Source organism: Gavialis gangeticus, unplaced genomic scaffold (assembly GCF_001723915.1).
Source record: "Gavialis gangeticus isolate Ggan-Ray unplaced genomic scaffold, GavGan_comp1, whole genome shotgun sequence".
In the NCBI taxonomy this organism is placed as follows: domain Eukaryota; kingdom Metazoa; phylum Chordata; order Crocodylia; family Gavialidae; genus Gavialis; species Gavialis gangeticus.
Window position 1 is genome coordinate 78437758 of NW_017729024.1, and position 22062 is coordinate 78459819.

Consider the following 22062-nt stretch of genomic DNA (forward strand, 5'->3'; position numbering starts at 1 on the left):
CCGCTGCCCCGCCACCGCTCCATGTTTGGCCGTGTGCCCCCCCCATATTTGGCCAGTGTACCATGGGAATGGAAAAGGCCATGTAAGTGTGCTGTGGGATGAAAAAGGTTGGGAAACACCGAGTTAAAGAAATGTGTACAGTACATGAATTTCCTTACTATTAAAAGCAGGCACTGTGGAAGTACTTGATCATTCTAACTGACACTAGTGTTATGCGAAACCTTTCTGTAGTGATTTGGATTTGTATTTCCAGCCTTTCCGACCTGAAGATCCTGTTGCAGGATGTTTGCATCATATTAAGGAAGCATGATTTTTTTTATTAAACTTAAGCAGTGGTATTGCTAAACACCTGGATCCTATGACAGAACACTTTCTTAATTTTTTTTTAAATTTAAGTACTTTAGGAAAGGTTTAAATTGAACTGTAGAAATATTTAGCTGTAAGTTTTGGTTTGAGTGTAAGGGAAATATTGTCTTGGGGAGGCAGTAATTGCTCCAAAAGGACTGTGTTGGTCTGAATATGTTTGACCTCATTGGGTTTTAAAAACTTAGCATGTTTGGACGTTTTTTATTTTGCTTGGGCAACTTTATAGATGAAGAATAGTATCTACATTATCCATGTATGCTACGATAATATTTCTAATATAACGTATAACACATATAGATTGTTACCTAAATGAGAGAGAGAGACAGAGTTTTCTGCAAACTGGTCTTTCTTGATTGCCCTCCAGTTCATACTAAGGGTGCAGCAACATAAGATACAGAAAACTGCAGTTCCTGATGAGCAGGGATCGTAGTTGGGGTGAGTGAAACCTTTCCCAAGGGACTTAATTAAAGAACAGATACAGTAGGAAGGTAAACCATGATACTGTCAATCCAAGGTTTTAAAATCCCCAAGTCAGACTCTTAAAATAATCATTATATAAATAAATAAAAATTATATAACTTATATATAACCTTAAGAAACACCAAGAATTTTATGGGTTAAAAAAGGTCAGAATAGGAGCAAATGTTGAACACACACATGGTAGGATATTCCTTTTAGCATGTGGGTTTGCCATGTACTCCAAGCTCAGTTTTTTGGATGGTTTTAAGGTGTAGCCGTGTGTTGCAGGGTTTTTGGTTGTAGTTCTGCATCTGAAAGGAAGAGTCACAAATTCCACATCATAAGTAAATAGTAAAAGCAGATTTTTTTTTACTTGAAAAGCTACATTACCTTAAATGAAAAAAGCACCATTCATGTTACAAAATTTAAAATCATAAAAAGTCAGTGTGTGCAAAAGTTAATGTTGCCATTGGAACTTTATCTTGGCAATGCACAGTATTTGCTATTCCTGTTTTTCTGGTTTAAAGTTGTAGTTGAACTGTATATAATAAAATATACAGGGGTGTGTAATACACCTGAGTTAACATTCTTGTTGGATCTGTAAATTTTAATCTATAGTATTCAAAAAGAGTAGGAAAATTAAATCAAGATTTTAAAATTCATGAATGGTTTTCATGGAAAAAGAAGAGGAAACGAGCTATTCATTTTTTCTATTCCTTGCTGTAACTCCCTGTAATATTCTGAGATGTCTACAGTGGTTGGCCTGAATAATCCATGGTCCCTTGCGGGTTATTCTGAAACTTTTTCTTTATAATCTTTCTTTCAAAAAGAATAATAACTTTGCAGGAAGTTTAGTTTTAAATGCATGGTGCTTGCTGGTAATAAAGTGTTTAGCTTCTGGAAGGCAGAGAAATATGGATCCTTCACACTCCTGCCTTTAATTCAGCCGACACATAGACCCCATCTATACATTACATTTAAATTGTGATTAACCAGTTAATCACATCTTAAGTTGTGGCCCAGCCATCTGTTCAATAAGTTAATGGCATGATAAAACAAGGAATAAGCCACAAAGTTATTTCACAAAAAATGTGGAATAACTTTGTGGCTTGTTCTTGTCATGCCATGAATTGAATATGTGGGCAGGTTCTCCACTGTGGCTGGAAGCCCCATCAGCTGAGGGGGATCCCAGCTGCAGGGGTGCACCACCCATGGCTCCGGCTATGAGCTGTGCAGCTGACAAAGCCCACAGTGAGGGCAGCATGTGGAATGCTGCCCCTGATGCAAACCTCATCAGCTGCAGGGCTCACAGCCATGGAAGCTGGCTGCTTGCTAGTGCAGTAATAAGGTGTGATTGGATCTGATGCTAGATCCCACAGTCATACTTCCTGCCATGCACATGCGGCATGGCAGGAGGCGTGATTGTATCATGTATGAGATCATAACATGCTTGAATATCTAGAGGAGCCTATAGTGTTCTTAATATGAAACAGGATACACAAAAGTGAATTGTAGGATGTTATTTAGTAATGTTTAAATGCTGGAAGAGGACTAATAATATTATTTTAAAAAAATCAGCTGTCTTATCTTCACTTGTGAATTTACTAGTTTAGGGTTAACAAGGTTATTTATTTGATGTGTTAGTAAACCAATGCAACAAAATGTGTTTACAGGTGTAGAAATAGTTAATGTGGCATGCATGATGGAAAGAATAAAACATAAATTCCAGCATGGACAGTAAATTAAGAGTGGTATATTCCAAAGTAACAGTATAGTGTTGAATATAGCATATTCAGAATCATGGTGAAATGTAGTTTTGGAGAAACATCCATTTTGATCTTTAATCGAATGCCTGCAGAAACTGGAGAGACATTTCACATACTAGTCCATATCACAGTTGGGGCCATCTACTGGGTTTCTTCAGTTATCTGGTTTCCATGGCAAACCAAATTTGCAGCAGGTCTCGGGGGATATGTAGGAGGCTGGTAACATTTTTGTTAATGGTGAGATCACTATTAATGGTCTGACAGCACCAAATCATTCCCAAAACTAAAGATTTATGTTCTTCTTGGAGTTCCAGTTTGGCTTACAGTTAAAGAACAGCACTGAACTTGGCTGAATTCTTTTTAGAGATAAAGGTGCTCTGGTGTCTGTAGCACATGTGCTGAAGTGGCCCTAAGACCAGTGAGTGAATAGCTATGTTAGTGGGTAGAAGCGCAAGAAAGAAGCCAGCTGCAATATTTTTAATCAGTTAAAGGGGAACTGCCCATTCTTAAATCCTGTCATTAGAAAAAACCCCCAAAACCTCGATGTTCTAATTTTCTCCTTTAAATATTTTTGGGTCCATATACACGTGCATCAAGGCTGCTCCGACATTGTAATTACAGAGGGTTAGAGCAGACTCAATCAAGTCTGCTTGAAGCATGGTAATTACAGCATTCCAGCAGACTCCAGCATCATGCGTATCAGTCTCCCTGCACTGAAAAGTGGTGGCAGGGGTGCTTTAACTAAAGCTTGTTCGATGAGCTTTTGTTAAAGCACTCCCACCGCTATTTTTCAGCGTGAAGATGCTTTTACACATGGAACTCTGGATGCTTTAATTAAAGTGGGTCTCAGAGCCACTCTGATTAAAGCAGCCCTCCCCACCTTTCCAGAGCACGTGTATAAATGCCCTATGATACTTGTTTATTCTTTGTGTTTCACTTAGTTTACACTATAACAGAAGACTGGTTAGTTTTCTCGTTTTCTAGTGAAATTTATAATAGAGAAGTTTTTCTTGTACTGTGGAGTTTGGAGAGTGTCTTTGTGGGTGTGAAAAGAAAGACTTACCTCAGCTGGACAAGCAGCAAAACCGGTGGGACGCTATGCCAGAACCAGGACACGGCGAAAGTGAAACCACGGCAGATGGTCATGCTGTGGTAAAAGGAAAAAAGGAAAAAAAATGCAGAGTCAGGAGGAGCTGGGACTGGCTCCCATGTCCGCGTGGGCATGCTTTATAGCAGTGTGCTGGGACTGATTTGCTGCCCGGACCCCCGAGGCCAGGATGAAAAGCCCAGCGGGAGAGCAAGAGGGGGAACCGGAAATGAGGTTCCTGACCAGGCTGGGGGGGGCCAGATTTAGAGCACAGTCCCACTGCAGTGACGTGGGGATTTCCCAAATAATCAGAGCCGGACAAGGCTCAATAACTTACCTATAGAGACTCTGTGAGAGTCAGACATCCACAACTTGGGCTGGATCCAGGCAGGACCAGATAGGGTGAGGACCTATGTACATCTGACCCACAGCAGGTATAAAATCAGAATAGGGAGAGGGATGTCAGGGAACAAGACAGCTTGGGACCTGGAAGACACATAGATAAGGCAAGGGATGGTAGGGGACACTCGGGCCAAACAATGTCTCGATCCCACCATCATAAGTTTAAAGGGCCAAAACATGAAAGTGCATGTGATACCAACTCCAGTGGTCCAGGAAAACAACATTGTTGGTTGGCATTAGGTGGGGTGTAGGGGAGGCAGAGCCCCAAGCAGGAAGAACAACCGGGATGACTGAAGGGAGGGCCCAGGAGGAGCAGGATAGACCATCTTCCTCCCAATTAAAATAATTTCCAGCAAAGATGTGGCAGGCAAGATCCCCTGGGACACCGATCAAGATCTAGCCCATTAACAAGCCTGTTTTTTCCCTAAGCAAGGGCGAAACCAGAAAAGACCCTACGGACTTGACGCACAGGTGAACAGCACGGGAGACTACAGTGGGGCATAGGAAAGATGTATTATATTTTTTACTTGCAGTTTTGAAAATAAAAAAATGGAATACATCTCTGTGCTTTTAACAGCTCCAGCCATAGTGTCACACATATCGTGCACCTTCAGGTACTCACAAGGAGGACAAAGGATTGTCAGCTAAGTACTTCAAGACTTTGCCATTAGGGGCAGGAGTGGGGCAGAATTGGGGAACAGAAGCTTGAGGGAGAGCCAGCCTGAATAGTCCTTGAAGAAAATTCCTCCTAGATTATATATAGGGACCTATCTAAATCTCAATGGAAGTTTGCAATGCAGTGACACTTTTAATCTTGCCCTTTTTGCCACAAGCTCCCCCTTTTGCCCTGTTGCTGAAGGGTAGAGGCAATGCCATGGCATTTGCCTCTCAGCCACTCAGAGGCGGGGGAAGGGGGCTGCACAGCAAAAAGTAAGGTAAATGGTGTTGCTGAGATGTAAACTTCCACCATGATTTTGGTAGGTTCCTAATTATAGTCATTATAGTTACATATACATTACATGAAATAGAATAGACATTACCAGGAATGGCTGGCAGAGCAAAACTGCAGAAGAAAGTGGAATTTTGAACAGTGGAACATGAAGATGATTAAAAAGGAGTTGTTACCACTTGTGGAGTGGAGGGAGATTAGCAGGAATCAGGGTGATGATAAGCCATGAAGTCAACTGACTCCCTCACTTCTGCCTGGATAGAAATGCTGCTACCACTGCAGGTAGTTGGTTTTAAAGTTTGGATGGAGCAAAAGTCAAAGTTGGGGAGGGTTCAACTGCATCACTGGATTCACTCCCCCCCCCGGGTGGATCTGCCTCTGTATACATTTTCCATAGGGCTCAATGTAACCTCAGTGCAGAGCAGAAAGGGGTGTGCTCATATACTGATTTCCTGTTTGTTGGGTAGTGGTGTGGTAGGGCACACGGGCTCTGCAGAACCTGCGTTCCTTCCCTGAGAGTGCTGGACAGGAGGGTGTGGGAAACGTAATGCTAGGATTAGAAGATATGTATATTATGTTCACATATTAACCTGAGTGTAGATAATGGAATGGGCAGGACATAGTGCGAAAACCGATGAGAAAAGACATGTGAAGCATATTTTGGAAGCTAAGGTGGAGGATATCAGCCCTCAAGGTAGATGAAGGCAACCTGCAGATGAGAAGTTAACATAAAAAGTAATCTGGAAGAGGGTAGGTAACAATGTGACAAGGAAGAAGGAGATTGCAAAAGACAGGAAGAGATGGAAAGCTGTAGTTGAGGTCGTTAAAGGCTGGTACTCCAGGCCTGTGAAATGAGAGAGAGAGAAGAGAGAGAATGGCCTCAAGCAGACTTCAAACTTAAGACGTGCTTAGTCTGTTATTTATGCCTTAAAAATTAATCCAGCCATACATGCAGGCAGTTAGTAGTACCACAAGAAAGGAAACTTTCCACAAATATATCACACAAAAAAATGTGCAATATCTTTGTGACTGGTTTTCATCTCACTTTAAATAGAACATGTGGAACATGTTAGGAACATGCTAGGACCACATGGCCTGGTTATGGTCTCTGTAATTATCTCCACCTAGCCCCAGTGCAGTCCCTACTGACCAACAACCAGCTGCCTGTGGGACTGCCCAGGGGCTTGAACTAGCCTGGTATGGTGTCTGTCAGCTGATAATCAGCTGGATCAGGACCACACCGAGGCTCAAACTGACCCTAGTGTAGTGCCTGGAGCACTGCAAGAGCTGATTGTCAGTTGGAACTGGAGGCCACACTGTGGCCAGTTGGAGCCCTAGTGAGGTCTTGATCTGGCTGACAATCAGCTGATTGGCTGGCTCCAGGGAGTACACTAAGGTTGGTTGGAGCCCCATTGTGGTCCCAGAGCCAGTTGACAATCAGCTGGTTGTCAGGCACCTGGTTTTCAACTTGCCAGGGCAGAGGGAGCCTGGGATCATGACTGTGATCCTGGGGTGCCACCTCATTGGCAAGTAGGGCACAATTTGGATCTGATCCTCAATCCCAAAATTGCACATCCTGTCATGCACATATGGCAAGGAAAGAAGTGCGATTATTGGGATGGGGATCAGATCCCATCATATCTTTAAATGAATGCCTATTAGTGGCCCTTGTTTCGTTGTTTGTGGAACATACATAACAGCAAATGGAGAATAGCAGAAAGCAGCTACTGAGGGACAGAGGAGGAAGATTGTTTGACAGAATAACAGTTATTTTCAGATGAACAACGGCAATTTTAGGAGTATGAATTCTACCGTTATTCATGGCAGAGTAATAGATGAACCTACACATAAGAATGCAGATGGCAGCAATGACCATTTGCAAAACATTTAGTTCTATTTCATATGTGTGCATACATGCATCTTCTGTATGAGCAATATGCTTGAGTTATATTATTTTAAAGTTCTTGAAATGTAAATGCCAAGAAAAGATGTTTTGTTTATTTTATAGATTTTTAAAAAAAAACAAAAGATGTATTTAGTGACTTGAACTAGTGCTCAATTCCATTCTGCTTTGGTATTTTAAGCTATCAGGTTGTAGATACCACAGTCAACACAAACTAAATTGTATCTACATGTACTATTAATGCAGCCCAATAAACTCCGGCACAGTTTGTGCCAAAGTTTTTTGCTACTGGGTGCCATGTTTACATGTGCACCTAGGACTGCAGCATGTTGAGTTGTGCCAGAGCAACCCTGGCCGCCAGGGGGGCCCAGGGAGGTCAGCCTGCCAGCCTGGGGCAACTCCAGAATGTCTCAAAATGCTGTGGAGTGCCTGCCTGGGGCACAAGAGTACTCCAGTGTGGGGTTAGCCAGCAGGCAGCCCCTGCACTGAACCAGCCTCATGTCCTAGCTAGCCCCGTCAGCATCTACATGTGTGCTGCTGTGCACTAAAGAACAAATATTAACATCCGGCAAAATTAATTAGTTTCCTGTGGCCTAATAGCACCACACATGTAGACACTGAGACTACTGTGAAATTAATTAGGCAGCTTTGCAGTAAATGTCTCATGTAGATGTGCCCAGTGACAGTCATTTTTTAGGAGCTGGGGAACGATTTCCTCATTAAGCGGCATTACAGGGACCCACATCACAAACAAGGCAAGATAGTATGAAATTTCATCATGATGTCTGCATCATGACATACCTATATTCTTTATAAGGAAGCTTCACTGTTTTATCAGAGAATCTTTACAATCTAAGCATTATATAATTAAATATTGGGAAATTGTGCTATATTAGCCTGTGACATTTGTAGGCTAATTTTGTCTCTGCCTTTATTTATCTTTAGTCCTAGAATGGGATAATTCTTCCTTTTCTCCTTCCTTGCTTCTTTCTGGATGTAGTGTGTCCTTGTAGGTATTTGTTTTTTTTCTTACCCTTAATTTTCTTTCTTGTCTTTAAAGATGTGAGGGGGGGTTTTTTTCACCCTCAAAGGAACAAGGAGGGGATAGAATCTAATGTTTTTAGCTGTATATCATTAGGGCTCTAACTTTCCTCCATTCTTCCCAGTCTTTTGCAATCCTTGTACAATCAGTCAATTTTAATCCCATCCAGTCTTTGATATTTGGTGGTCCCGTTTTGACTTTATCCTGCTGAGCATCAGTGAAAGACATGGTTGTTGTTAACCTGGGCCTTGACTGATGTGGTGTGAGGTTAGCTGACTGCTTTTGTGTCATTGGCAATTCTTTGGGCAAAAATAACCCAGTGGTGTCAGTCTCTTCTCCAGGTATGGATGGCTGTTGGCTTTTGTGAGCTCACCTGCTCTTTGACAGGTTTTGTTTTTAGTCCTGCTGGGTCTCTGTAAACCCTCCTCACCTGGCAGACCAGGTGGGAGTGCCAGTTTAGCCCAAGCATGTTTATCCTACACATAATCTTCACCGATGTGTTTGCTACATATATATGTTACCTTTAAAATATACTTTAAATAAGATGTTGGAAACTGCAGGAATCCCCATGCGTAACAAATAGTCATTTTCAAATGCGTTACCTGTCCATATAAAGAGAAGTGCCCCAAAGCTTCCAAGGGAGGTAGTCGGGCTTCCAAAGGAGGTGGTGCTTTCCCCTACCTTGGGGGTCTTTGAGAGGAGGCTAGACATGCACCTGGCTGGAGTCATCTGACCCCAGCGCTTTTTCCTGCCCGGAGAAGGGGATCGGACTTGATGATCTTCTAAGGTTCCTTTCGACCCAAACATCTATGAATCAATGAATAAAGAGTGCATCTATCTAGTGACCTCCTATGGCTGTTAAAATCAATGGGGTCTTTCTATAGTTTCACTGGCAGCTGAGTCAGATCTTAGGTACTTAATAATAATGGATGTTTTTTGGCTCTTATATCTTAATCATATTGCTCCTCTTCCCCCTGAAATGTATTTGTGTGACATATATGTGTTTTGCAATCCATACTGACTGAAGGTCTGATACAGTCTTGCTGCTATCCAAATTTGTCTGAAATGGATCTACAGTAGTTGAATAAATATGGCTGATACTAATGGTCTTTGCTAAATTTTTATGTTCAATTTTCCCGTTTCTCCTGGAATAACTCCAGGCATTAGGAGCAGTTGTTGGAGCCCCACAACAAAGCAGTGGGGTTCAAAAGCCAACATGGAATATATTGACAGTCTCAGTCCAGCTGCTGAGTCTGTGGGTAGCAATCTAAGAAAACAGACCCTTAAATTGTCCTTTCTATTATTCTTAGCAAAGATGTCAGGGACTGAATGAGCACTGAGAATGAAATGATTTAATATTTTTGAAGATATTTTCTCAAGGTCAGGGATAATGAACACTAGCGACATATTATGATGAACCTTGCACAATTGCTGCTTGTGAAATACCTGTTCTGAGACTAAAAAGCTCCTGTTTCCCAAGATATCAGTTCAACTTCTTTTTAAAGACACCCAATTAAAAAGAAATGGTCCAAAAATCGGTATCTGAATGAAGCTCAAAACCACCTACAAAAACCAGGAGAAAATTAGTCAGATTTACTTATATTCTACCTGTTGTTTAAACAAACCAATGTTCTCAATACAAGCAGACTAGTTAGTGATAACAGTAAAGTATGCTGGCTATGTGGCAACACTATTTCATTGTTGTAATGAAAGCATATTAAATAATTTAGCTTAGCTTCTAAGTGTTTGATATTTAAGACTTCTGTTTCTTATAAAATTGCCTGAAAAATAAGCACAGGAAAAAACCAGCTAATCAAATCTGGCTATTAGAAATATTCCACACTACTAATGGTTGTAGTAATGGAGTTACTGATGGTAACTCTTTTCAGCATTTCCCATCAGAAAATTTTGAGAGAGGTTGAGGTGCAGCCAACATACCAGACTGAGAAATAAACTAACTATATACAATATTGAAGTTGCCTGTAAGAAGGGCTGTAATGCACATGTATATGTTTGAGGAAATGCATAATTTGTACCACACATGCAATTTAATTTCATGTTCTCAGCTGGATCAAGGTTTGTTTCTGAAGATTTATCAATAAATGTTTTGTGAAGTTATGTCATACAAGAACCCCGATCAGGAACAGCATCCCATTAATTTCAGCAGAGGCAGATTTTTTCTATTTCTGTATAAATGGGAATTAAATGCATGCATGGAGAAGAACTCTACTTATTTGAGCCAGATGTGTCATTTTGTTTTCCTATAAGATGTAGTATTTAATGGCTTTTCAAATTTCTGGAATTAGAAGTCAGCTGACAGTTTTGTTCATGGTATTTTGTAGAAAAAATAACTTCCTTCTCTATAGACTTTGTATTTGTTGGCTGTCTTAGGAGATCTCAGTTGGATCACCATACATATTAGTTCTAGGAGCAAGTTTTTCAGTAGTTTTGTGAGCTTAACTATATTCTCATAAATCAAACCTACACCTGATGTAAACATCAGCTTTGACTCTTTTAACCCTGCACAACTTATTTTCAAAGGAAAGACATTTTTAGCAATTAACCAATCAATGCTGGGGCTTCACAAGCATTTCAGTTTTGTTGGAGCTATACACAGTTGCTAAATAGTCTCATTTTCTAAATTAATCTTAAAACATGTACTGTTTTAGTAAAACTACTTAGCAAAAAGTATGACAACATTGTGTATTATAAAGCTAGTATATAGATTTTGCTGTACATGCTGTACATATTTAATGATCCCATGGGTCCCCCAAAACAAGCCTTTAACAGTCCAGATCCATATTATGCATCTGCTACTGGCATCTAGCCACCCACCCACACAGATCTTGTTGAATTAACTGAATTTTATTCTAGTGCACTGCAGTACAGTGAGTAATAAAACTGAAGGATGGTCACCTGGCTAGTAGGGTTACTAAAATAAAATACATTTTAAAATAAGTTTAAGTTTCTTTTGTTTTTTTCCTTTTGTGGGAGGTGTGTGTGCACTTCTATAGTTTCTTTAAAGTACTTCCCTTACATATTCCCTTTCTTTTTCTTTCCAGATGGGGTTCATACAAATTAACGAGGACTTCATATTTATTGAGCCGCTCAATCGCACTTTGGCTGTGACAGGTTATGCACACAGGGTGTACAGAAGGAAAAGGTCTATAGAGGAGAAAGTTGCTGAAAATCCAGTTTCTCACACTCATTACTGTGGTGTTGTTACAGGTAATATGATGGTCTCATTAAACAGATTTAATGTATTGGGCATATTTAAACCCCACTCCCCAGGTAATACTTTTTCCTAATGACCTATCTGATTATTTTTCTAGCAATAACTGGATTTTAAGTGGCATGATGGACTTCTGGCTCTAAGTGGAACTGTGCATTCATTTTTTGTATGAATGTTGCACATCAAGTGAACCATTAGATTTTAAAGAAGTCTATGGGCCATCTTTCACTTTGATCCAACATTTATAGTCTGTTTCTTGTCTCCATGTGTCATCTGGTTGGTCTCTGATGTACTTAATGAACACAGTGTTTATGACTGTCTTCCACTTCCCAAACTACAGCTCTAACCAGCATGTTCATGAGGGAAAATGAATATAGCCAAGTGGTTATGGTATTGAGCTGGGAGGATAAGATATTTCTCTAAGGCTTCTTGATGCAGTCTACATGAAGCAGTTATAGGCTAAAATGTATAAATAGGTGGAGGAGCCAGGACTGGACTTTTGGAACTCTCCTAGATAAAAGCTTTGACCACTGATCTAGAGAGGGTCCTGCTCCTTTTTGCTTTCTCTTTTTGTCCTAAAGAATATCAAGTTACTTTTTTAAAGACTGGCACAGTTTAACAGGAGGTAGGGAGAATACCTTCATCCCAAAACAGTTCATAGACCAGAGGTTGGAGCACTTTATAGCAAAGTGAGAGATATGGGTTTGATTCCTTCAGACAAAGAGTCTGGTTCTCTCGCATCTTGCATGACTGCTCTAGCTTAACCAGTAGACTGTTGCATAAAACAGGGTGTTGATACTGGCATGAATGACTCCTCAACTTTTGAAAGAATGGTTGTAGGCATCTTCCTTTCATGTAAGGTTCTAGGCTGTGGATCCTCAGTGCAGGGTTCCAGATTTCAGACATGGTCTTCTTTTCAGTGTTTTCATTGGCTAGCTTTAAGTAGCTACACCTGAGTGTGCGGACCGTAAATAGTTCCTGCTAAGTATGCTGGCTGTTTTGGACTTGTGTTTGCAAGTATTCCTTTCTGAAGTGCTGAAGTTACTCTGTGCACTATGTAGGAGTCTGAGGCACCTAACTCAAAGTTTGGGTTTTACTGCAGGGTCAGGGATGTAAAAGGTGCAGAAATACCTTACTTCTAGGGACCCAAGTCCTTTTAGAAATTGGGCTCATATTCATTAGGTAACTTAATAGTTTATGTGCCTAATAATACTTGCCCAAATAAGTCAAGATAACAAGTTCTATGCAAAGTTCATTTGACAGAAAGCACTAATTAACTGTGGGCAGTAAACATTGTACATCTACATGTACACCTTATTAGGCTGGAGTAGTTTAATTAACTCTGCAGCAGGATAATACTTGCAAACACAAGTACTATCCTGCTGTGGAGTTTTTCACTCTGTAGTAACACCTGTGTAGACAATGCTCTAGCTGGCTAGGGCAGAAGGGTGTTTCAATGTGGGGACTGCCTGCTGGCTAGCCCCACGTTGGATTGCCCTTATGCCCCCAGCCGGCCACTGTGCAGCATGTTGAGCTGGGGGGAGCACATCGGCAGCGTCCCCTGCCAGCCAGGTCTGCTCTGACCCAGCTCAACATGCTGTGCTCTTGGGCTCACATGCAGACGGAGCACTAAACTCCAGAGTTTACTCATGAGCACTAATAGCACATGTAGATGCACCCATAGACTAGAAAATAAAGAGAGACTCTATTAATTGGAATGTAAACACCACAGAAGCACAGCTTAAGAGGCCAACAAATTAGTTACATAGTTCCTCTTATGAGAGAATGTAGACTTTTGACCTCACGGGAAAAAAAGTGGGATGGAGTAAGAACTTGAGAACACAAACTTGCAATGCCTCCTCAAATGGTGCTGGTGAGAAACTGGCACAAGTCAGGGAATAAGGAGCGCTGAATAATCTGAGGGTTGCAGTGCTTGGTTACAGTCACTAATGGGGTGATTCTGAACAACTTATTGTTCTTTTTACATTTTCTGTAGCTATAGAAAAGGATTCAAAGGCTGTGTTGTAGAGTACCCATTGGTAGGTTTCACTGTGTTCTTTATTCCATTGCCAACTAAAGGGAGTTGATTGCACTGGATTTGTATAGATATAATGTAAATCTTCGTGAGCCGTTTATTTGCATGACCTAATTTCTATATCAACAACTCATGTACAATATAAATAAATACTTTTGCATAGAGGTATTTTATCCTATCCCTTTATTTCTTTACATGTTTACCTGCTTATAACAGTATAAAGAGCTGTACACATCTTTTTAGGCATTACCAGATTATTTGGCAATAATAATTGAAATCCAATCTTTTTAATGCCAGTTAAGGCAACACGTTATAACCCTAGTTATTTGAAGATCTTGTAGAAATGGAAATCTTCAGATAAATGAGATTTTAAAGGATGGGGATGCCTGCCAGTAAACTTTGAAAAGGCAAGCTGGCTTGGAACTGGCTTGTCAGAAGGCTGTAATGAGACTGATGTCCAAAGCCCCTTGAAAAGTTGTCCTTTTGCAGAGCTGAGAAAAATTCTTATGGTGTACAGTCCTTAAAGACAACATACTTTTTCATAAACCAGGATTGTCCTAAAATGCATAAGTGCCTTTCTCTATGATGAAAATATTGAGAAGCAGCACTAGATATATAGCTTATTATTTTCTGTTGACACCACTAATTGTTCATTTTGAAGCATAAATTATTCAGCTACTTAAAAGCTAAATAGAACGATCAGCAGATTTTTTTTATTTTTCTAAGCAGAAATACTAACGTCCCATTAATTTTTCTCACTAATAGCTGCCATTTCTAACTAAGAATAAAATGGTGGATAAATTGTGTTACTGTAAACTTTGCTGGAATCCAGCAGTCCTTCTAGGATGTGGGGGAATGGACTAGATGACTCGCTAGAGGTCTTTTCTAACCCAAATTTGTCTATTATTTAAACTTACAGTCATAGCTTTCTTTTTTTCAGCATTAAATGCTTGTATGGTAAGTCATAGTTGTACAGCTTCTAGGGTGTGTTTCTTGGCCAGCATCCTGACACTGAAGTTTCATTAAAAACTGATTCTTTAAAGAATGACAAAATAAAGGAGCCTGTGGTTCTACAGTTAACAGTCATGTGTGTAAAGTTAGGGACTGTTCATGTGTATAAAGTTAACTTTGTATGTTAAGTGTTTGAAAGACAAGGCCCAGAGACATTAGAATTACATCTCTTAGAATTTTTATTTTATATTTTTAAAATCAGTTTGGTTTTGAAGCAAATATAGCTTGTATGCTTTATGCATTTGTCACATATTGACATTCCTTGGCAAAAGCAACAACATCACTATAATTCTGGAAAATAAAAGTGCACAGTTGTATGTAAGTTCATATATCTTATTTTATTTTAGACAATCAAGACTTGTAGTAGAGATGATATCTTTTATTTAGACCAACAAGATTTTTGCAAAAAAAATTTTAATTATAAGCTTTTGGGCACAAATACACTTCATCAGGCATGGGAGAAAAGATTGTAAAAGTTCTCCTGGGTAGAAATGAAAATATTTTATAGGATTTCACAAAAGAGTCAATAGATGGAAAACTCTCTTTATTTTATTTTAGTAAGTTATCTTTCTACAAATGAGGTAGAGAAAAGGTATTTTTTACAAATTGCTGTATTTTAAGAATGAGAAGCACACCTGGTTTTTTTTTTTTAAGCATGCAGTACTTTGTTGGCACAATACCATTTCACCCTGCTGAACTTTCTCCTGTCTGAGTTATATCCTTTTAAATCTTTAGATTGTTTTAGCACTTCCTTGAAAAATTCTTCTTCAGATTTGGAAAACACGCTCATATTGAAATGGAGTAAAGGAATTTTCTTATTTGTGATGAAGGCGATTAATTGAAAAACATGTTCTTTCAATCTCCCAATGCCTGAATGTTTCCAGAACATGTGTTTATAATTGTCATCTTCAGCAGAAATGTTGTTGAAAATATAGCACCCAATGCTACACATTTACACAGGGCCTTTTGTTTGAATTATTCTACTGGTGTATATAGGTTTCATTTTGAAATGTTTTCATACTTTTTCTATAAAAAGTGTTTGCTTTGATTCAGTCCTCTGGTATATGATCATTTAAGCTCTTCCTTCAAAAGCAAAGTCTGATCTTGATCTTTATTAATAAATTACTTTTTATGTACAACATGATCTTATGTGTTCATTTGGAATTTGAGTATGTATCAATCCAAGTTTCCTTGTTATATGCTAGGGTTTGTTGACTTCAGGGTATTCTGTGTTTTCTGACGGTAGGAGGGTTTCTTTTCTAATTTAGTGAGTCTGCTTTTGTGCTAACATACAGCAACATTCAGTCTTCCTTTTATTAGCAAAATCAAGGACAAAATGCAGTTTTTTGTGTAGATTAGGAATAGAGAAGAAGGTTAAAAGTATCTGCCTGGTTCTGGTTCTTCTGCTGAATGGGATTCCTATTTGAATAGTTGTTTGGAATAGTGATATAGTCCATGGTCTTGATCTGAGCACAGCTGCATAAGTAATCCCTTGAAAGTACTTATTAGGGTGTATAATGATTACATTGTAACTTAAGTACGTTCCTTCACATAGTGTAGCTATTAGGGGTATGTGAAACGGGCCCTGCTCGATTCAGATTTGGCCCGAATCAGGGACACTGATTCAATTAATTGATTCAGATCACTGTCCCTGATTTAATTCGGCTGAATCCAAATCTGACAATTTGATGCTGATTTGGCAAATCAGCGGTGCGGACTCAAGCACAGCTTTAAAAGTTTTTCCTAGAAACCTTGAGGTAGCAGTGCGGCTCGTGATAGTTGTGGTGTTGGGGTGAATGCAGCATCCAACAGCAGTGTGGGGGCTCTCCAGTGTAATTGGCAGTGAACCCATGTCCCCCCCAGCCTGGCAATTGGCTGTAGGGGGATCCTGGGTGCCCCCCCAGACCCAGGGGGCACCAGTCGCCCAGCTAGAGGGCTGTGGGGGGGCCCCCCGCATGCTCCTTGGTGGACCCGTAAGTGCTTCTGGTCCACTTCTGGGTCTGCTGCCAGAGGCCCCCATGCTTCTGTGAGATGCTCCATCTGGACCAGCACCGCAGCCATCACAAGCCCCTGCTACCTAGAGGCATGTAGAAAAAACATTTAAAGCTGCGTCTATGTCCAAATGTCAAATCTGTTTGAATTGCTGAATCTGTCTGAATCTCTTTGAATTGATTTGGAGGGTTCTGAGTTGATTCGGAGAGTTTAAAGGGCCCTCTAATTTGATTCGGATTTAGAGATTCAGCCACCGAATTGGGCCAAATCTCCACCAAATTGACTCAGGGACCGAAGCTTTACACAGCCCTAGTACCTATCTTACTGCTCACAGATATATTGTTAGTGGCATTTGTAGTATAAATTATTTTTCCAGCAAATTCAGAAGTATCAGTGACATGCGGTTATATAATGCTGCTGCATTAAAAGATGAATTCATGCAGCATTTTTTTTATGTTACAGAGAAGAGAAAATCCAAGAATCAAAAAGTATCAGAAAGCGGAAGAAGAAAAAGATATTCCTATAAATTACCTCAAGTGTACAATATAGAAACTGTAGTGGTTGCAGATCCAGCAATGGTTCTATATCATGGAACAGATGCTGCCAGACGATTTATTCTAACCATCTTAAACATGGTAGGAAATTCTTAGAACTCATGTTAGCCTTTGCATAATAGATTGATTTGCTTGTTAGATTTAATGATGCACTTTTAAGTAGAGTCAATGAAATGTAATGGAACCTCAGAATGCTCTCAGCATAAAATTACTGATATACTTGTAATTGATACTATGTACCTTTGACAGTGAAGGCAAGAAATGGCACTTGATCAGCTTGATTTCTTAGAAACCAGACCTGTTAAGAATGAGTGCTCATGCCCAAAGTGACATGTGGTCCTTCTCATGTAGAGGAATCCTATGATGCTCTTGGTTGCTGGTGACAGAGTACTATTATAACCTGAGAAGTGATAAAATGTTATTGCCTCTTCCCAGCTATAGCTCAACCATAATCTTTTGTTCAACTCAATGGGATGTCTCATGTGTAACACAATGTATGTGTATAAGGGGTTATAATGTATAGAATAGGGGTTATAGTTATTGTCAAGTGTAAAATGAACTCTTTTTTGGGTACTAGGACTAAAGCACTGTATTAACCCCTTGTTTGCCCCTTCTCTGTCCAAAAAAGAGAAAGGTAATATATTAGCTTTTATGTTTTACTGCTGTGTAGGAAATTCAGGTACTCAAATCAAAGTACTACAGAATTATTAGGTGCCCTTATATTCTGAGATTTGACTTTTTAAAGCTATATTCTACATAATGGAATCATTTCTTTTTTTTTTTTTCATTTTAGGTTTTTAATCTTTTCCAACACAAGAGCCTTGGAGTGCAAGTGAATCTTCGGGTGACTAAGCTTGTTCTGCTTCACGAGACTCCAGTAAGAAGTAACTTCATTTCTCATAGTAAATGTAGAAGGACATTTGAAAATGGATAAAAGAGTAGGGTTATGTTGTTTGCTTCCACACTAAAGCATGGCATGCAGTAACCAATCACTTAGTACACCCTGGCAAATTGTGTCAGTTATTTTCTTTGTGTATTTATTAGGGCTGTATGAAGCTTCAGTTGCTGATTTGATTCAGAGAAGATTTGGCCTGATTTGGCAGCTGAATCTCTGAATCTGAATTGAATCAGGAGACCCATTAATTTCTCTGAATTGAATCAGAAGCATCTGGAGCGATTCGGAGAGATTTGACAACTCGACCATAGACTCAACTTTCTATGTACCTCAAGGTACCTGGCATGGCTTGTGAATACTGAGATGGTGGGGCTGATGGCATGTCCCATAGGAGCATGGGGGGTCCCTTGCACACTCCGCAGTGGACCTGGAAGTGGACTAGAAGTACTTCTGGTCTACTTTGGGGTCCACTGCAGAGCGTGCAGGGAACCCCCCCGGCCCCCAGCTCAGGAACTGGTGCCTCAGCAACTGACGCAATCTAGCGCGGGGGACGGCGAGGCAGCCCAGCTGGGCTGCCTTCCCACCACCGGCATGATCTAGCACGGGGGGGGTGGAATGTGGCAGCCCAGCTGGGCTGCCTTCCCACCCCGTGCCGGATCTTACACCAGGGATGGGAAGTTAGCCCAGCTGGACTGACTTCCCATCCCAAGTGCTATGGTTGAAATGTTTCGACTTTCGAAACATTTTGACTAGCCTCGTTTTGTTTCAAGGCTTTTTTGATGGTCTTTGTTTCATTTCGATTTTCTTGTTTTGACCTCAAAATGAGTCAAAACAGTGCCGAAATGAAATGGCTGTTCGCACAGCCCTAGTGTGTAGTGTGTGTCATTTGTACCATAAACAAAGCACTAATGGTAATAACAGGTGTACATTTGAAGTTGTTTCAAAAGGGCAACATCTGTTTAATTTTCCAGTTGTTACATGTGGATGAGTTGGGATTGAAGCAAAACCAAGGCTGGCTTTGTCCCTGGATGGAGCAGTTTTAAAATTAGAGCAGTTTTGCTATGCTTATGTCATTCCCTGCTTGTCCACACATAACAATTAGAGCATATTAGTTTCTGCCCTTCTGAAGTGTTCCTCTTGTTGAAATAGCTCCATATCCTAAGTACTATAGTGCTGCTATATTTTCAGACATCATTGTTAAGCTTATCTTTTAAATCCTGTTCTCTTGTTGAAGAGAAATGAATCAGCTGGCATAGTTGATGATGTTCTTTGGAGTGACCTATGCTTCTTACGTTGCATTTCAGAGCAATATTATGTTGACATATTGTTATTTTTGTAAAGTGGCTAAGACATCATTCCATATTTTAGTTAAAATTCAAAACAATAAAAAATAGAATGGTCTCATTCATATGAGAGAGATTTCTAATATATGCATTTAAAGGAATGAGGTTGTATTTTTCCTACCTGGGTCTTGACATAAATATTCTTCATTCTGTAAGTGCAGTGAACTCCCATTTATGTCAGTGGGAGATTGGCATATGCAGGATGAAAGAACTTAGGTGATAGAGTCCTTTGAGGCTGAATTTTCACCCTTAAGTCAAATAAGGATAGTCTGCATTCCTGAAGCTAAAACAGTTGTGCCCTGAATATAGAATTATTGTAAAACAGAACATTTTTTATAAAATCAGTCAAAGTGTGTGCTTAAATTGGGAAAACTATTTCAGAAGAATTTTTGTTTTTTGTTATTATTGGTATATTAGAGTGGAAAACAAAGATTCAGAGAAAAGTAATGTATAGGTAAATGTCAATTCAAAATATATAATGAATAATGAAATCTGTTATAATTTTATATAAACCATTAGGATAGCTGGACAAGGCATTTTAAGGAAGTTTTGATCTTTGGGTGAAAATTGTTCTCAGCTTTATGATTATTTAAACTCTTAATATACCCTGACATATTAAGATTAGAGAACTGTACATGCATACAAACCATGATGTGTGATAATATGGCATGCATTTCAATTTTCAGGCAGATATGTATATTGGTCATCATGGGGAAAAAATGCTGGAGAGTTTCTGTAAATGGCAACATGAAGAGTTTGGCAAGAAGAATGATATACATCTAGAAATGTCAACAAGCTGGGGAGAAGACTTGTCATCAGTAGATGCAGCTATATTGATCACAAGGTAAAATATATAATAATTCTTGTTATTAAAAACATAAAAAAGATTGGTATACTGACTTGATGGCAGTACTGTAAAACTAGAGTAGTTCAAATGCTTTATGAAGTGACAAGAGCGAGTTGATGTTAGTTGTAGCAAAGAGTCTACACTCAGCCCTTACTCCTGCTTTTTTATGATAATTTATAAAAAGTACTATCATAGATTTGAGGTGTTAGAAAAAGAGGCAATGAAGCAATTTGGTAATAAAAAAGCAGTGGACATTAGATCCAGACAGTAAATAGTTGAGCTCTCTAAAGGAGCGTATGTTTGTAGTGAGTGGGTACATTTACATGTGTCCCTATGGCACCTTTGTTACTGTGCCATCATTTAGTACTTCCTTCTGGCGTTACTGTGCAGTACTGTTGCCCCACGTTTTTTCCCCCGATTCTACTGCACAGTAGTTAATTACTACAATGCAGTGGCATCACTGCACAGTTAGTGTCTGGCAATGCTACTGTGCAATAGTAACGACCTGCTGTGCAGTAGCTTGTTGCTACTGTACTGTAGCATCTTGTGTAGGTGTGCCCTTTGACTATTTAAGTAAGATAGTGGATAAAGGAGAAGCAGTTAACGCAAAGGACAGAATCCCAATATCCCATCACTTTACCCAGTTACCTGGCCACACAACTGCAGCACAATGCTTTAACTACCACGTTGTAAATTAGGCATTATCCAATTCAATTTCTAGTCCTCCTTTTGAGGCTTGCAAAGTGAGAGAGAGTTGTGCAGCTAAGAGGAGGAGTTAACAAACAGATTGTTTGGTTAAATGGAATGGAGGCCTTTCAACTTGTGACTACTAAGTTCTTTTAGTAGCTTCTTATGAGGGACCTCATCAAAGGCCTTTTGAAAATCTAAACAGTTTGGGCAGAAAGTGAAAGAGTCTTGGGCACCTAGGGGCACTGAGGGGTGTGTAAACGTGTACTAACTTCGGAGGAGATTCGACCTGATTCAGTGGCCAAATCTCTAAATTTGATTCAAATCAGGAAACCAATAAAAATGTCTGAATAAATTTGAAGCTCTCTGAATCAATTTGGAAAAGATTCGGAGAGCTTCGGAGGTGCTGGCAGTCCCTACTCACTGCTGCAGGGAGCTTGACTTGGATTTCATGCTGGTAAGTAGAGGGTGGGGGAGGGGAGACTGGAGATGGGGGCAGGGGACCATGGGGGAACCCCCCACAGGCTCCACCCCCCCATGGCTGTCCTGCCCAGCCCCAGTTTCTGGCTCTTAAAAAGAAAAAAACCCCAAAAACATTCACTGGGTGCTGCCAGGTGTGGGGGGGACAATCCCCAATGCCCCTCACTGTCCCACGCTGCATGGGGGGCTATGCCATGAGCCCTCATCCCCTGCCTGCTCTCCCAGCCCCCCTATGTCTGCCCCACCTGGCCCCAGCTCCTGGTTCTTAAAAAAAAAAATAAATAAAAAAGCAAGAAAAAAGCTCCGCAGTCACCGGATGCTGCAGCAACTGTTGGGGCTTCTGGGAGCTCGTGGCAGAGTCACCCACCCAGAGCAGGGCAGTTGGGGGGCAGTGGAGATCACTCCCCCTGCCTGGCAGGAGCCAGTGAGTCTGGGGCTTTTCTTTTCTTTTTTTTAATGAGTGGGGAGCTGGGGCTGGGGGGCAGCTGTTGATAGGGCTGGGAGAGTGGGCGGGGGATGGAGGCTGTCCAATTCAGAGATTCGGCCAATTCAGCAGCGGCTGAATTTCCGAATCAGATTCAGCCGATTCGATTCGGGACAGTGATTCGAATCACAGAATTGAATCACTGTCCCCTAAATAGCCTAATCTGAAGTGAATACTAGCTGCTTAGCACGGGGCTAGTGTATATGCATCCCTATATGGCTAACGGCAGAGTAAGATTTAGGCCTAACTACCTTCCCCACTGAGAACTGCTGCATTTCATGGATGGGTGAAAAGTCCCTGTTTTATTTTTAGACAGTGCAATGCTTTAAGTTATTGAGATAATCAGGTTTAAGTCCTGATTTATTATTAATAGTTTTCCTTTGGTTTTACAAATGTTTACCTCTTAGTTTCTACATGCTTTACAAAGGTAAATATCATTATCCTTGCTGAGAAAATTAAGGCACAGAGCAAAAAAGTAATTTTTTGAGGACATATAATAGGTCAGTGCCAAAGCCAAGAATTAGAGCC

At 40.2% G+C, this 22062-nt stretch overlaps 1 protein-coding gene across 2 annotated transcripts in view; it reads left to right on the plus strand.

The window, feature by feature from the left end:
- ADAMTS19 (ADAM metallopeptidase with thrombospondin type 1 motif 19) overlaps nt 1–22062 on the plus strand; it is a 310136-nt gene that overhangs the window by 54915 nt on the left and 233159 nt on the right. For both annotated transcript variants that reach the window (XR_002097331.1, XM_019517287.1), the window contains exons 3-6: nt 11037–11202; nt 16707–16879; nt 17592–17675; nt 19723–19880. Coding sequence is in view for 1 of the 2 variants with exons in the window: in XM_019517287.1 (XP_019372832.1) it covers nt 11037–11202; nt 16707–16879; nt 17592–17675; nt 19723–19880 (581 nt within the window). In the remaining variant the exon portion in view is untranslated. The remainder of the gene's footprint in view (nt 1–11036; nt 11203–16706; nt 16880–17591; nt 17676–19722; nt 19881–22062) is intronic.